Source organism: Vicia villosa, linkage group LG6, assembly GCF_029867415.1.
Source record: "Vicia villosa cultivar HV-30 ecotype Madison, WI linkage group LG6, Vvil1.0, whole genome shotgun sequence".
Classification (NCBI taxonomy): domain Eukaryota; kingdom Viridiplantae; phylum Streptophyta; class Magnoliopsida; order Fabales; family Fabaceae; genus Vicia; species Vicia villosa.
The window spans coordinates 82,679,844-82,697,411 of record NC_081185.1 but is presented as its reverse complement, the minus strand read 5'-3'; the positions used below and the strand labels follow the sequence as shown (position 1 = coordinate 82,697,411).

Sequence of the window (17,568 nt, the reverse complement as noted above, 5' to 3'; positions counted from 1 at the left end):
CCCTGATTAACATTTGTGATGATTTTGAATTCCGAATTTCAATAACATGTTTCTCTTTTACATTCAATTTAATGGTATAAGGTTTTTAATGCTTTCCTCGTCGGACCAACTGGATTGATTTATGACTGACAATTAGGATTGACCTCCATTGTTAGGGTTTTTATACCATTATATTATAGTAGATATCACCTAGGACTAGGGATACCCTATAGTAACCGGATTGTTCTTGATTATAATAATATTTGATTTGATCACTAATTTCGAAGGACTTTGGGATTAGGATTTCAATGTTCAAAAGTTTGCCCACTAAGGACTTAGGAGCAAATACCCTTAAGAACCGGTAATTGATAAGTTGAACTTTGTTAATGAAATAAGGGTTCAGAATTGTTACATGTTAATGCACACACCTACCCTGGCATGTTACTCATATTTGGCCAATTCAACCTTTTTAAGTTTATTTGCAATTTAATTTGTAATCACAAAAACCAAAACCCCAAGGCTTTTTGTTTAATTGAAGTGCGACTAACTCTATAATCTCACGCAGTCCTTGAGATCGATATTCGGGGAATTTTCCCTTTATTACTACAGAGGCAAAATAGTACACTTGCTATTTTACCGATCATCGATGTTCTTGAAGAACAGACCCTCCAATTGGATGTTACTTGGTATATTTTTCATGGGATAGCCGTATTGACGACGGGCTAAAGCTGGATTGTAACTGATTCCTCCCTTAGTTCCAATAAGGGGTATGTTGGGAAAACTTCCGCAACTGAAAATGATCTTGGTTTCGTCGTTGTCAGGACTACACCACTCAATGTCCGTATGAGTGAGGGACATGATTTTCTGTGACCAGTAAAGGCCATCCCTCATGTTCCAGAAAGTGCTAGACTTTGGCAGGTGCGAAACGAACCATTCGTATAACAACGGTACGCAGAATGTGATTAATCCTCCTCGCTGCAGGTTTCTTGAATGCACAGAGTGATAAACATCCGCAAGCAAGGTTGGAACTGGATTTCCAATTAAGAAGATCTTAATTGCGTTGATGTCGACGAAATCGTTAATGTTAGGAAACAAAAACAATCTGTAGATAAGCAAAGCCAAGATTTCCTCAAAAGCGCCCATATCTTGGATGCTGACGAAGTACCGAGCTTTATCAAACGGGAATTTGGAGGGCAATCCTTGAATTCCTCCTCTACTCACCATATGAGTTCTCAGGTCGACTACGTTCAAAGGAGTAGTTGCAGCAATGATAATGTCCTCAGGATTCTTTTCCAAACCGGAGTACGGATCTTGCGCGTACACGGGTATTCCAATCAGACGAGAGTACTCCTCCAATGTAGGCATGAGCTGATAATCTGGAAAGGTGAAGCAGTGATACGTTGGATCTTAAAACTGTACCAAGGTGGGAAGGATCCCAACCACAATGTTGGTATTGAGCAAAGGCAGAAGTTTTCCATACTTCTCCTTGAAAGCCTGGGGGTTGACCACCAGTTTTCCGAGCTTTCCCAGTTCCTCGACCTGGGGAATCTTGAAGGTGTATTTCCTAGCTCTCTTTCTTCCGTAATCCATGGTATAGATCCTTAAGTCCTTTCTCCGTTTCTCTCTTTCTCTGAAGTTTAAAACGTTCGTTATTTAGTTTCCTTGAAAAACAACTCGAAAAAGACTCTTTTGTTTTTAGTTGTTATTAATGAATGATGCATGAATGCATGAATGCACACACAAGAGTTTTAAACAAACATGGCGTTGAAGGGTATAATGGTCATGAAGTCAAAACGCAAACCTCGCCCCAATGGTAAACTAAGGATAAGGATTTTTGTACCTGTAGAACGGGTTCTAGGGGTCTCAGAGTTTTTGCTCAACCTTAAATATACGTTGATTGGTATCTATAAGAGAGTTTTCTCTGAGTGTAGTATTCGCGTGACAATTACTTTCGTAATCACCGCTCTACGTCCTAAAAAAGGCTTTAAGTGGGGTTAATGTGTTTCTAGGTCCTCCTGGTACAAATCAGTCTCGGAATGCAGTGGCGCAGTTAATCACAACCAGCCAGGCAAATCCCAAGAGTAGAATTGTGAACCAAGATTAGAAGGTCTTCACCGGGAAGACATCCTCCATCCTATCTTATGTTGCACTCAAATCCGGGTATAGGATTTCTCACCACAAGGGGGAATCAAGCCCTTTCCCGATACAGAATAAACAAAATAAACAAATATAAATGCAGCAAACACATGAAATGACACAGAGGTTAGGCAGGACCTCTCTTGTTTGAGGGGGAATTTGGCATCCCTAATTCCTCATTGGGGCTGGACCAGCAACAGGTCAACCATTGGTTTGGATGAAAAACCAAGGTTTTTAACACTTATATCCCCAGCAGAGTCGCCATTTTTCTGTGGTTGTCATTTTTTTTACCTCCCCGTTTCACTTGGGAGGACGGCACGCTAGACCCTTCACGCGAAATTTAGAAGGAGAATGCGCCCGTGGTGGGATGAATTTTGTTTCAGTTCTTCCTACGATATCACACGAACTTTCTTATTGTCCTACAAGTAGGAAAGGGAAAAAAAGATCTCAACTAAACCCTAGGAGTTTGCTAAGTGTGGGGATTCACCTAGACTAGAAATTCTGGAGTCCGGGAGGTCGGTTATACATAGGGAAGAGTTTAAGCACCCTACATATCTGTAGTACTCTACAGGAACCTTCTCTGTGTCTAAATGTGTTTGTGCTGCTAATGATTATTGGGAAAAATTCTCATTTGTATTAGGAGAAGGAATTGAATTGAATAAAAGAAAGACAGACAGACTGACTGACTATTTTTGGTATTTTATTAGCTCGCTGAGATTCCTTGTGAACCTCATGCCTACATATCCCTAATGGAAGTCAGAGCTTAATGTAGTTCGGGGAACTAATTAATTATTAATTATTTTTGGGTGCCTTGCTTGAAGCTCAAGGTTGAAGCTTGAATTAAATCTCTGTTTACAGTAAAGAGACATGAAGTCATCTTTATAGAGAGGTATTTCTACTATTCCACCACAAACATTAAAAGAGTGACAGAATAACTGAATTCATTTCATTCAAGAGGGGGACCTTACTTGTGTATGTGCAAGTATACCAGTCAAATGCCTCTTAAATGAAAGAAAAATGCTCATCCAAATTAGGGAAAGTTACCACATGTCTGGGTTTTACTGCCAGCTCATGCCTTTCAAAATCCTAAGTGGGAGACATGATTAAAATTAAAATGAAATGTAACGTTTGTTTGTTTGAATGTGGTGAGATAGAGGAAAGATCTCTCTATAGAGATAAGCTATGTCTATCTACTGTATAAAAGATTTGATTTTTTTAACTGGCTTGTATGAGGCCTAAGCTTGAGGCTTTTTTATTAATGTATTATTTATTGACTCTGGGAGATGACTCCACTGGGGGTTAATTACAAGGAATTTTTGTATTCTGTACAAAGCCCAGAATTGAGGCTGACTCTAGCTAGAAAAAATATTATTTTCTGCCTTGTACAAAGCCCAAGGTTGTAGCTGACTGAGTATGAATGACTCTAATAGGGAAAAGATCCTAGATGTTAGGAATCTTTGACACATGAAGTATGGTTTATCTACCTTGTACAAAGCCCAAGGTTGTGGCTACCTGAATGATGAAGGACTCACTGGGGAGACTCTATTATCTGCCTTGCACAATGCCCAAGGTTGAGGCTGACTATTAACAAGGGAGTTTTATTGTTTTGGTGCCTTGTATGAAGCCCAAGGTTGAGGCTAACTATTTTTGTTGGATTTTGACCCTACTGAAGGATTTATTTATTAAAAAACTGATTTTTTGGAAGCTAACCCTTTCCAGGGGTTTTGTCTCAGCTGGTGAGTTTATCTTTTGAAAAGAAAGATTTTTGGAAGCTAACCCTTTCCAGGGGTTTTATTCTTTTAAACAGGTTTTTATTAATTGACTTTGGAGGCTAACCCTTTCCAGGGGTTTTGTTAAAATGATGGCAGAAAGATTATCTAATGAGACTTCTTGTTTAAAGCCCAAGATGAAGGCTGACACTGACTGAGGATAAACAAAACATGGATCCTAGACTCTGCTAAGGAAGATTAATGAAGATAAGGGTGACAGAGACTGTCCATGCCTCTCATTCCAAAAGGTGTACTCAATGTAAAATTGAGACAAACTTAGCTTGTTTAAAGTTTGGTTTAAATTGGAAGAAACTCACCAGGGTATGTTAAAAGGTGACTAAAGACCTGTTCCTATGTTTATAAGAAACCTGGTGGGTCCTTGTATACAAGCTCAAGAGGAAGCTGGAAATGCTTTTAAGAAGCCTGTGGGTCCTTGTACAAAGCCCAAGAGGAGGCTAATCAAGGGTCATCGATGGTCCTTGTTATAGCACAAGAGAAAGCTATGTGGTTTTGAACTTATTTTGGCTTTAAGCAAATGGGTAAGAGGTTTCACCGGGAATAATTCCTCTTTGGGTGGATGTGTCCTATTTTTTGGATTCTAAGGTTTTTGCCAAGATGTTTCATCGGGAATAATTCATCTTGGGGGTTTGAACTACAGATCTCTAATTAGGAAAGAGCCTTCACCGGGAAGACATTCTCAATCCTAGGTCATATTCCTATAATATATATATATATATATATATATATATATATATATATAGTTTAACTGTCCTAGGGTTTACACTCAAACGTAGTTCTAATATATATATATGCACAGTTTATATTTGACAGTAATTTAAACAAAGACTGTAAATTGAAAGCTTGTAAAGCCTAACCTGGATGGAGTGGAGGCCTTTGAAGAAGTATGTACAAAGCCTTACCAGCAATTGATGGATAACAGTTGAATATATATGATAAACAGTTAATGGTTTTTTTGAAAACAGAAGAAGTGAAGATGGACATAGGTCACATAGGTATCTGAAGAGTTTCACCGGGAATAATGCCCTTCAAATACCAGAAGAATATTTTGAAAACAGAAAGAAGATTTTGTAAATACAGTTTTGAAAAAACAAACTATGAAAAGAAAAAGGTGTTGGGACTTACACTCTATTAGAGGCCCACTTGAAAATGATTCACTATTTATGAGAAACAGTTGAAAATGATTGAAATGATATAAGGTTTTGTTGTTTGAAAACCTTAATCATCCGTTTAATTGGAGACTGAAAACAGTTTTGAACATTGACAAAAGTCAACTTAATTAAGGCAAAGATGAAATCTATACCTAATTAAGATCTAAATAATTAGGGTTTTATCATAAAATTATTCACAAAGTAATTAGGTTAAAACAAAATAAAAATATATATTTTCAAAGTATTTAAGAAAACACTTAAAACATACTATTTTAAACCTAATAAGAATATATGAAATAAATAATATTTTTATGATTTTTTTGATTATTCACAAAATAGATATATTAAGTGACAAGTGTGTAAAAAATGAAATTAAAATGAATTAATTTGATAGGTTAAATAATTGTTTAAAGTTGTAAAGAAATCAAATGGAAAAAGTGATAAAAAAATATTGTTTTGTCACTACCAAGGCTTGAACCCATGCTCCCATGGTCACCATACAAAACAAAGCCAACTGAGCTACACGCTCAGTGTGACTAAAGAGGGATTCCAATTGGTTATACATAAAACACGCGCGTTAAAATGAAAAATAAAAACAAAAGGTCTGAGGGGGGGATCGAACCCCAGACCTAAGGCATGAGAAAGTGAGAGGCGCTTGTAACCAAGTGAGCTGAACGTTTTAGTCGTTCAAAACACGCTTCCAATTGATTATATTTTAAACTTGCTTCTGAGAATTCAAAAAAACGCGCGCAAAGCAACTTCATCTTCAACCTCACGATTTCAATTTATGGAAATCCTATCTCCTTCAATTCTCAACTAAATTCAAAGATGTAAAGATGGATTTTGCTCGTTTTTGGACGAGGATCATGATGGTGTCCTTTAATTTCATTTATTCTAAGTGTAACATAAAATTCGCAAGCATGAACACTAAGAACCCTAAAACTGAAATTAAACATGAAATACTATATATGCATGATTTGATGCAATTGATTGAGGGCTAATGATCTATGAAGGTGCAGAAACCAACTGGTAACTTCATTTTAAATTTATCATGCGTGAATCATAGAGTTTGAAGCTTTTGAAACTTACCTGAAAATGAAGATTTGGCTCTGATCAAAGTGTGTTGCAGAGTTGTTGCAACGATCCAGATAGCTTCAGTGATCCTCCTGGAAGGTGTTGAGATGCTTAACTTGGACTGAAAGTGCCCAGAACCTCTTGCTCGACCCAAACTACAACACCTCTAAATGACTCCCCTAAGGTGTTTGAATAGTTAATTCCAAAAGAAGAGCTCTGGTTTGAAGAATCCGAGTCTTCTTGCCAAAGAACCTTTGAAAACCTTAAGTATGAAGAAAGAAGAGAGAAAGCAAGAATTCTGTTGCTTTGGTGTGTTTTCTGAATGAGAAAGACCCCTCTATTTATAGGCAAATGGTTCAGAGCAATTGAACATAGCAAGCTTGCTTAGTGAGGTGAGTTTGGTTTCTTAGCCATGAAGAAACTTTGAAAATATCCCAAATGCAATGATGCATTTTCGGGCTAGCTTCCCCAACCATTGATCTTGTATGATCTTAGGGAACATTTCTGATGCAGAGGAGAGTTCTAATTGGCTTAGAGCAAGATTCCTTGATGATTCACCATTTGCCATAAATTCAAAAATGCAATCATTACATAATCACATGCCTTTGTTTTTTGGGAATCTTCTTCAATCCTTATGCAATGATGGAAATTGATGTATGGCATGCTTGCAAATGTATTAGAGGTTGTGTAGCATCACTTAGTGAAGCTAATTGCACAAAATTGCAAAGTTCCAATTTGTACATGACCTATAATTTCACCTTATGAGGCCAACTTTGAACAAGCATAACTCCTAGCTCAAAATGAATTTGGAGAAGGTTGAGCACAATTTGGAAAGCCCTAAACATCTACTTCAAATTATTAGTTTGGGGTTTCTTCAGAATCATTTGGGAAAATTGTGAAAAATGAGCTTGAAAATTCCAAATCTCTTAAATGGTTGATCTTTTGAAAAAAGTTCCTATGTAAGATGTTGTTTTATTTTGCAAGATCTACAACTTTCATGTTGGAAGTTTTTTGAGTTGTGTAGGTGAAATTTTGAGTTCCCACAATGCCCTCAAAAACCCTAATTCCCGACTTTTCGCTCCTTGATGATTCTTCTTGAATTTCTTTGGTCAAAATGACTTTAATATCCATATATTGATGATATTGATCTTTGAAAGTCAAGGTTTGACCAAAAATCTTAAAAGTCAAAGGTGATCCCATACAGTTGACTTTTTCCAGATAAAGTGAGATTTTGGACTTTTGTGTGGAATTAAGATCTTCTCCTCAAATGAGTGATGTAAATGGGTTATATTGAGGTAGTAGAGGTTCTTGAATCATGTCTTGAGTTTTGGATCCATTCCCTGATTAAAAGTCAACTATCCAGATGAATTAGGTTAAAAACCCTAATTGTCGACCAGATGAAATTGGTGACTGTGGATCTTGAATTGAGGTGTGATGTCCAATGGATTTTATTGTATGGATCATTTGAAGATGATTGAAGTCTTTAATAGATGTCCTGGAGCTTTTTAGGGTTTCCCAAAGGTGATCCCTGATTTCAGTCCTTGATAGGCTCAAAAACCCTAGTCTGGTGACCTGAGTAAACCTGTACTCAGATGATCGGGTGTCTAATCAATCATAGGTGAATATAAAAGTGAAGCTTTTGAGTCCTATGATTGTGTTAGAGACCAATCCTTTTATTGATTGATCCTTTGCCTGAGTTTTCTTGTCTTTGAACATCCTTGATTAAATGCTAGATGAAGAAGTGACTGCTCTGGGTACTTGCTTTGACCTGATGAAAATCCTGAAGATATGTCATCTCAGGGGTGTCAAAAATTAGGGTATGACACTATGTTTTAAGTTCTATTCTCCAAACAGTAATGTTCCTTTCCTCCACCGTATTTCCAACGACAATTATTGGAGAATCCGTCTTTCTTTCATGCATATCAAATGGATATAGAAGAACAAATTACTAATGTGTTTTGGTGTGATGCGAATATGATTTTAGATTAATGGTATTTTGGTGATGTTGTGTCTTTGGACACCACATATTGTACTAATCATGCAAATAGACCACTTACTTTATTTTGTGGCTTCAACCACTATAGGGGTTCGAAAAATTTGGGTGCAGCCTTATTGTATGATGAGACAATTGAGTCATTTAAGTGGTTGTTTGATACATTCTTGAAAGCACATAACAACATGAAGCCAAAGACTGTATTCACTAATTAAAATCAAGCAATGGCCAGAGCACTTGCTGAAGTGATGCCCGAGACTCACCATGGCTTATGCATTTGGCACTTATTACAAAAATGGAATTAAACACCTTGGAAACTTGATGAAGGGAGGAAGTTATTTTTTAAGAGATTTAAAAAATGTATGTATGATATTGATATTGAAGCGGATTTTGAAACAGCTTGGATCAACTTGATCAACGATTATAATGTTCATGAAAATAATTGGATCAAATTAGTTTATGCTATAAAAAAGAAATGGGCTTCATGTTATATAAAGGAAGCATTAACACTTGGCATGAGAAGTACTCAAATCAGTGAAAGTTTGAATGCTCATTTCAAATCTTGTATGAAACTGAATGTGGATATCATACAATTCTTTAAACATTTTGAACGAGTTGTTGAAGAGAAAAGAGGAAGTGTGAGTATGAGTCCTCACATAAGCTTACAAGGTTAATATATGATATGTCGCCAATTCAAATACAAGTGGGGAAAATACACATACACACATAGTATTTGAGTTGTTTCAAAGCGAGTTTAGGAAATTTTTAGCTATGTCGATATCAGAGAGAAATGAGTCTCACACTTTATGTGAATATATCATTTCTATAGAGAACCAAGAAAAATATTGGAGAGTTTTATATAACCGTGCTTCAATTTTCATTACTTGTAGTTGTAGAAAATTTGAGACCTTTGGCATACTTTGTTCACATGCATTGAAAGTGCTTGAAGCGAATGATGTTAAGAGCATTCCTCATGAGTATATTTTAAGGAGGTGGACAAGACAAGCTCGTTATGGTATCGTGCAAGATTCTAGGGGAAAGGAGGTTGAAGTCGATCCAAAATTGTCTAGGACACGAATGTTCAGACATGTTGTTTCTAAATTCATAAAGGTGGCAACATCATGTGAAGAGGGGGACCTCAAGATTGTTGATGACAATGTCGATCTCATGCATAAGAAATTAATTGAACGTCGGTCATAAGACAAAGACAATCATAGCCATGATAACCCGACATTTCCAAGCTCTAATGTTATGCTACCAAAGGGATTCAAGAAACGTATTCGCTTAACGGGGCAATCACAAAAGCGACATAAAATTTGGGTTGAGAAGCAATCTATTGCAAAAAAAAAATAAAAAAAACTGCACCTAAAAGGCAGCCATGTAGTAAAGCTTCTCAAGTATATAATTTGATGTGTAAATATTTTATTTTAATTTTACATGTATTATTACTAATTTTAATTTTTTTATAATCATTTTAGGATAAAGAACTAAGAAGTCATATGGTCGACGGAGTCTCATGTTCGACACCTCCAACTCATGAGCTTCAACAAACACAAGATGACCAATTTAATTTTACTTCTTTTTTGACGGTAATATAACTTTCATTTGAAAAAATAATTGTCCTTAAATTAACTTATCACGATGTTAATTTTTTTCTACTGTAGGCACCACTTAACGAAGCAGACGTTGCATCATTACACTAATCGAAGTTAATAGATCATGAAGTTGTATTTTTTGTTTATTAGTACATGTACTATTTGTATTTTGGTATATTTTTTATATATTAGTACATGTACTATATATATTTTGGTATATTTTGGTGTGTATAGAAGTTGGATATGTTATGGATTACATGTAAAGGAAGTGAATTTATTTAGGAGTGTATTGAAGTTTGGTGTGTATAGAAGTTGGATAAATATGGGTAAATTTTGTTATGACAGTGTTGCAGAAAATGTTATATCTATTAATTGGATATATTTTGATAATGAATGTTGATATATTTTGACAATGTAGTAGAATTGGATACATCCATGAATTATGTTATGACACTGTTGCAGAAAATATTATATCCATATTTTGATAATATATGTTGATATATTTTGGTATAATTTGGATATTGTCGCACGCTCACGAAAAAAAATTGGAATCAACAGAGTCGCCACCAAAATTTATTTATCTCAGAAAGGAAGGGAAAATATCGAGAAAACCCGGAAGAAAGAAATGATAAGAAAAGGTATTACGATCAGAGATCGGGTAAGGAAGTCATCTACGTAAGGGAAAGGTATCATCACCCCTCACATCTGTGGTACTCCACAAAATCCACTCTCGCTTATTTATAATCTAAGGGTGTGTTATGAGTCTAAAGCTTAATGCTAAGGGAATGCATGCAAAAGAAGGAAAAGAAAATACGGGGAAAAGAAGGAATATTTACAAAATTGTGCTCGCTTAGGTCCTGCAACCTAATGCCTACGTATCCTTTTTGAGGAATCAGAGCGCTGTAGTTCGACTCAACAATTTATTTTTTGTTTGTTTGTGTTTTTTAGTGGACGAAGTCACATTCGCATTCTAGCATTAGGATAGCTGCTCACTGAGTGGAGTCTTATGCGTTATCTGTCTGCGATCGAAAGAAAGTAACATGTCCGATTAAGGGAAAGAAAGCTCTGAAGGCAAGAGAAAAGATAATTATTTGTTAAGTGTTTTTTATGGGGAATAGTACATCAGATGGTCCCTCATAATTAAGGTGGGGCTATCTGAAAACTTTTATTAGGAGAGTACATCAAATGATCTCTTATAAGGTGGAGGTATTTGAATATTTTTCCTTTAATTAATTGAATAAAATTAGAGTATTTTTGGATTTTTTATGTTAGTAATTAGTAAGTGATCTTTTTGTATTTGTTATTAATTAAATGTTTTAGTATTTTTATATATTTGATAATTACATGGGATAAAACATATTTTTGGTGTTTTGATTTTATTAACTAACATAAATAACCTATATTAATTTAATGAAGAAAAACCCGATAAAATTAAATTAATTGGCTAACTAATAAAATTGAAATTAAATATTTCTTTATGTTTTTATTTTTATTGTTTTTTTATATGAATAAAATAAATAACTTAAGTAGGCTAAATAAGTTAACTAATACAAATATAAAATAAAAAAACTAAACCAAGTAAATAAAACTACATAAAAAAAATTAAATCACAATCTAAATAATAACAACCTTAAGTCCAATTAGTTATCAAGAAAAAGATGAGAGACAACCTTAAAGAGAGAAATAGTGCTAGGGTTTGATCTTTCAATGGCTTTACCAAGTAATTTTCAAGGGGGCGGATGGAAAACTATCCATAGAAACGGGAGGAGAGTGTTTACAGGAGATAAATGGGACATTATGAAGAACGAGAATGTAGGGGTCGCAGGCGAAATCACTTCTTTCTTCTTCACAGACTTCGATTCCGGATGGAGGGTCAAGGATTTGTTCTTAGATTTCAAGGAATTAGGAGTGGTTGACGAGATTGGGATTCCAGCAAAAAGATATTGGAGAGGAGAAAATATGGTTTTGTGAGATTCTTCAATATGGAGAATGACAGGCCGATGGAAATAAAGTTGGACAATCTATGGTTGGAAGGGAGGAAGCTGAAAGCAAATGTATCCAGGTTTAAGAGGAAGAAGGTGGTAGAGAAAATCAAGGTTGAGGCTCAAACTAGCAGAGGAGGGGTTGAGAAAGGAGTTGAGAAGTATGTAGCATTGGAAGGAGGAAGGAAGATTAGTGATGCTGGTGTGGCACATAAAACATACGTGGACATTCTGAAAAATAGCAAGGAAGAATGTAAGACAGGAGAAGGTAGCAACAAGGAGGCTGTCAGCAAAACCTTCTTTTACAATTAAAACTCAGAGGAGAAAGAACGGTTTAGTAAGGCCAGGGATGGCATCCCGAGGGTTCCAGGCCTAGGATACAGAGTAATCCAAAGTCTCCTTGGTGAAGGTATTTTCTCAGTGGTAACAACACCTTTAGGGCCTAACCTTTGTCTATTGGAGGAAACGATTGAGGGAGATTTGGAACTACTTTTTCAAGATGGAGAAGAATGGAAGAACATTTGGTTTAAGGAAGTTAAGAGGTGGAGGAAATCGGATGTTGAGTGTCATAGAGCATCTTGGATTTCTATCTATGGGATCCCTTGTTTCGTGAGAAATTTCAAGTTCTTTGAATCCTTGCTTTCTGATGTTGGCTTAGTGGCAAAGGGCGATTTGTTAGATCTTAAGCCGGATAGAATGGATGTAACAAAATTAATGATCTTCATAGATCAATTGGGGCCTATAAGAAGGAAGATGGCGGCGAGTGTGGATGGAGATTGGTACAATATTTTGGTAGTGGAGGATGTTACAATGAGGGCTAAAGCGGAGGAATCTTCTAAAAGTGTATCAGATTACTCTTCTGATGACTATGAAGAAGATGGAGGCTCGTCGGAATCTGGGAGCGTAGGGGAGGGGAAAGTGGCGGTAGACGGCGAAGAGAGCGGTAACGTGGAGATTGGGGTAAAATCAGAGGGATTGCATTAGAGTGTCAGCACGGCAGATAAGATTACAAAGGATATTGTAAAGTGTATGGAGGATAATAGAAGGGGAGAGGAGTATTTCGCGAAAAGGGAAATAACTTTTTCTGAGAAGATCTCAAATAGTACTAGTACAGATAACATTTCCAATGATACCTCTACAAGGGTAGCTTGCTCTCTAGAGTCAGCAAACAAATTGTTTAATAAGGAAGAGACGGTAAAGGGTGTGGGGCCAAAGGGAGTATTTATTGTAGCAAAAAACATTTTGTCTATTGAGAAACTCCAGGCTGGCAATTGGACTAGTGGGCCGAAGGAGCCTTTAGCAGTGGGCCCAAGGTTAAGTTTTAACAAGAATTATATGAAGGGTGTTTTGTCTTTAGCGAGTTCAAATAAGATGGATTTAAACAAAAGCAAGGACAGGTGGAGCTAGAAACTAGATGATGAAGTAGGACATATCGTGACTATTAATAACAAGTTTGACAATGGGGAAACGTGTTGCTCATTAGTTCACATGGAGAAACCAGGAAGTTTTATGGAAACGCGTTTCTGAGTTTTGATGCCCAGTTTCATAAGGTGAAGAACTCCAAGAGAGTTAGGAAAAAAAAGGGACATGATAGATTTAGGGGAGAAGGTGGATAATTTCGTTTACCCGGTTGAACCATTCTTTCTTCAGAAACAGGAGCAGTCAAAGCAACAACTAGGTATCGTTTTTGGGCCTTCAAAATCTAATTTTCTGTCTAAGGGTTTACCGCTAACTTGTGACTCCTTAACACACTCGAATGTGAGTAATTGCAATTCAAGAGTGGTTAAAGGTGTTCTGGGGAAGGCATCCAAAGGGCTGTGGAATTCTATGATTAAATTAGACATTACTAATAGTTCTAAGGTTTTTGAACCAATTTTGAGATTGGAGGAAATGAAGAAGAGGGATACTAAGGAGGAGAAGGTGTTAAAGGGGAATAATAATCATTTTCATGATTATTTATTCTCTTAATATGAGAGAAGGTGGTAGCTTAGTGAAGAGGAAGAGAGTGGGATTTAACATTCAAAAAGGACAGGTGGATATAACTTTCATTCAAGAAACAAAACTTAGGGGAGTGCGGTATAATATTGTTAGAGAGTTATGGGGTGATGCTTTGGTCGATTGGTCCCATTCGGATGCGGATGGTGCTTCGGGAGGGATGTTAATTATGTGGAGGAAATATTTTTTTTGATCATTTATAGCTTTAGAGGAGAAGGATTTGTTGGTATTTGTGTGGAAAGGAAGGTAGGCTGATTTATTTTGTCAACATCTACGCATCCTGTGATAACACTGTCAGAATGAAAACTTGGAGGAGATTAACGGAAATAAAGAAGAACTGTATTGTTGGATCTTGGTGTATTGGAGGGGACTTTAATTCTATAACTTCTTTGGAAGAGATAGTTGGTATTTCAAAGAAGAATTACAAAAAGGAGATTCAAGCTTTAAAGGAGTTCATTGAGGAGATGGATTTGGTGGACCCTCCTACTATAGGAGGCAAGTTTACATGGAGCAATAGAAGTGGAAGAGCAACGAGTAGATTGGATGGATTTCTTCTTTCGGACAATTTCATTGTAGTTTGGAAGGTGGAAGGTCAAACTATTGGGGAAAGGGACGTCTCCGATCACACGTTAATTTGGATTACAGACAACAAGAGGAATTGGGGGCCTAAACCATTTAGGTTCAATAATCTTTGGTTTGATCACGATTGCTTATTTAAATTTGTGGAATTGGAGTGGAATAAGATGGTGGTGAAGGGGAGAGGAGATTATTGCTTGGTAGAAAAATTGAAAGCCCTCAAAGGTCAAATCGCTAAGTGGAACAAGGAGGTCTTTGGGTGGATAGATCTCAAAATAGAAAATGCGGGAAAAGAGATGAATTTTTTAGATAACAAGTTTGCTCATTTTGCAGGTAACATTTTGGAGGAGGTGGTGATAGAAAGATCTAGAGCGGCAATTGAGTTTTGGGATAACCTTAATAAAAAAGAAGGCTTGCTTCATCAAAAATCTAGACAACTTTTGTTAACCGAAGGTGATTGCAATACTCGTTATTTTCACAATTCTCTAAAAGATAGACGAAGGAGGAACTCTTTGTGTGCTCTTGAATCTAGAAGGAGAAGATTGGAAGATGTTAGTGAAGTTAAAGAGTTCATTTTCAACCATTTCAAGTCTTTTTACAAAGAAGAAGTAGTGGGGAGACCGAGTCTTAGTGGGTTGTTGTTGAAGGGTTTAAACCTTTTGGAGAGCATGGATCTTGAGAGACCGTTTACCGAGTCAGAAATCAAGGAGTCTATTTGGTCGTGTGATGGCAACAAAAGTGCGTGTCCGGATGGCTTTTCTCTAGAGTTCTACAAGAAATTTTGGTTGGTTATTCGTGAGGATCTTGTTAGACTTTTCAATGACTTTCACGCAAAAGGCTCTCTTGTGAAATCCATAACTTTTTATTTTCTAGCGTTGATCCCAAAGAACAAAAATCCGCAAAATATAGGCGAGTACCGCCCTATTTGTTTGGTGGGAAGTCTTTACAAGATCATCGCGAAAATCTTGGCGGCTTGATTGAAAATTGTTATTGGTAATTTGGTCTCTAACAACCAAATCGCTTTCGTGCCGGGTAGGAATATGATGGATGGAGTTTTATTGGTGAATGAGATAATTGATTGGTCAAGTAGAAAGAAAAGAAGTTGTCTTTTGCTTAAGGTGGACTTTGAAAAGGCTTATGATTCCGTTTCTTGTGAATACCTTAGAGAGATGATGAGGAGGATGGTTTTTGGAGATAGATGGATGAAATGGATGGAGGCTTGTATCTTTACGAGTCACATGTCCGTTTTAGTCAATGGGAGTGCAACAAAGGATTTCAAGGTGCAAAAATGTTTGAGACAAGGCGATATGTTGTCTCCGTTTCTCTTTGTTCTAGTTATGGAGGGTTTAACCGCTCTTGTGAGAAAATCGGTAGAAGTGGGGGAGTTCAAACCTTTCAAATATGGGATTGAGGATTTTGTGGACATTTTACAATTTTCGGATGACACTATATTCCTTGGAGAATCCACTTGTGACAATCTTTGGAATATGAAAGTCTTGTTGAGAGGTTTCGAGATAGTTTCGGGTTTGAAAATCAATTTCTCTAAAATTAATATCTTGGGAGTCAACGTAGGGGATTGGCTTTTCAATTCGGCAACGACGTTTCTTTCTTGCAAGAAAGATGAGATCCCTTTCAAATTCTTAGGAATCTTGGTGGGGGACAGTCCTAGAAAGAAGAAAGTGTGGTTATAGGTGATATACAAAATTAGGAGTAGAGTTTCACCTTGGAAAGGTAGGAATATAACTATGGGAGGTAGTGTCATTCTTACTAATGTGGTTTTAAATGCAATTTCAACGTTTACCCTATCCTTTTACAAAGCTCCGGGAAAAGTTTTATAAGAGTTAAGAAGACTTCAAAGAAATTTTTTATGGAGTGGGAAAGTAGATAAAAATAGTATTCATTGGGCGAATTGAGAAAAGGTTTGCAAACCAAAGGAGAAGGGTGGTTTAGGTGTGAGAGATGTAGGGGAGGTTAACCAGGCTCTTCTTCTAAAATGGAAGTTGAGGATTTTGAAGGAGGGTAAAGCTATTTGGAGTAGATTTTTATAGTTGAGATACCATTATCCAAAACTAAAGGTGCAAGCTCCGATAGGGAAAATGTGTAGTAAAGAAGATTCTATTTGGTGGAGGGATATTATCAATAATGATTTGATCGACAAGCTTGTTGTTAACAGATTCACTGGTTGTTACAACTGTTGTTGTAAAAATGGAAAAAATACTCTCTTTTGGCATAATTTATGGTTGGGAGATCAATCTCTTCGAGAATTATATCCAAAATTGTTTGATATGTCAACCATTCAAAATTATGCGGTTGCGGATTTATTAGTAATGAATAATGGCAGGCACAAGTGGGCGTTGGAGCTGTTGTTCAGCCGTAGTGATGGTCCCGCTGCTGTTGTTGCGGGTGTCCTGGACAGCGTTGGGTGGTCGCGGCTCTGTTCCGAGATGGACGCAGTGCGGCTGTATGCGTCTGAGAATGATGATTTTTTATGGTGCACTAATTCGGAAAACGAGTTTTCGGTGGCTTGTATATCTAACATTGTTAGTGTTTCCAAATCTTTTGCTTGGGCTCCTAATGTTATCAAGTTATTGAAGGTGATGTGGAATCTTATAATTCCTCCTAAAATGAAAGTTTTTGCTCAGAGATTTTTAGTTGAAAGAATTCCTTCTAAAGATCTTCTGTTGAAAAGGGCAATGGCTAACTTGAATATTATGGATTGTGTTTTTTGTGGCACGCATACGGAGAACTTATCTCATCTCTTTTTTAATTGTCAAGTGGTGAAAGAGATTTGGAAGAGTATGTATGGTTGGTTGGGTATTTTGGAAGACATCAACGGTGAAGAATTCTTGGATTTTGGCCTAATTCAAGAAAAAGTGAAGAATGCTAATCATAGGGTGAAGATCAATATTATTTGGATAGCTACAATATGGAGGATTTGGCTTATGAGGAATGCCATAAATTTTGAGGGGGAGTCCTTTTGCAATATCATCTTTTTTTCTTGGAGAAGGTTGTCTAATGGAAATCATAAGTTTAAATCTATTTATTATGAATGGTTTAAATTCCCTTTATCTTGTTCAAATACTTTATAGTATTTTTTTTTTTTGGTAAGGATTACACCCCTGATGCGAGCTTTATAATCAATTATTTATTAAAAAAAAAAACCTTAAGTCCAAAATGCAAGTGAGATCCTAAAAAAACTTTATTACCAAAACATGAGATTGAAGCAGTACTAACAATTAGTGATGTATTAGTATCCAAAAAAATAAAATAAAGGTTTGTATCCAAAGTAACGAAATAATC

General features: G+C 36.4%; 1 protein-coding gene across 1 annotated transcript; it reads left to right on the top strand.

The window, feature by feature from the left end:
* The first annotated feature begins 16,364 nt into the window (after positions 1–16,364).
* Positions 16,365–17,357, top strand: LOC131614002 (uncharacterized). The gene has a single exon (XM_058885633.1). The coding sequence runs from the start codon at positions 16,365–16,367 to the stop codon at positions 17,355–17,357; it is 993 nt and encodes a 330-aa protein (XP_058741616.1).
* Positions 17,358–17,568: the final 211 nt, after the last annotated feature.

What these genes read in the sequence shown, in the direction of transcription:
- LOC131614002 (XM_058885633.1), top strand. Translation starts at nt 16,365, where the DNA reads ATGTGTAGTAAAGAAGATTCTATTTGGTGGAGGGATATTATCAATAAT.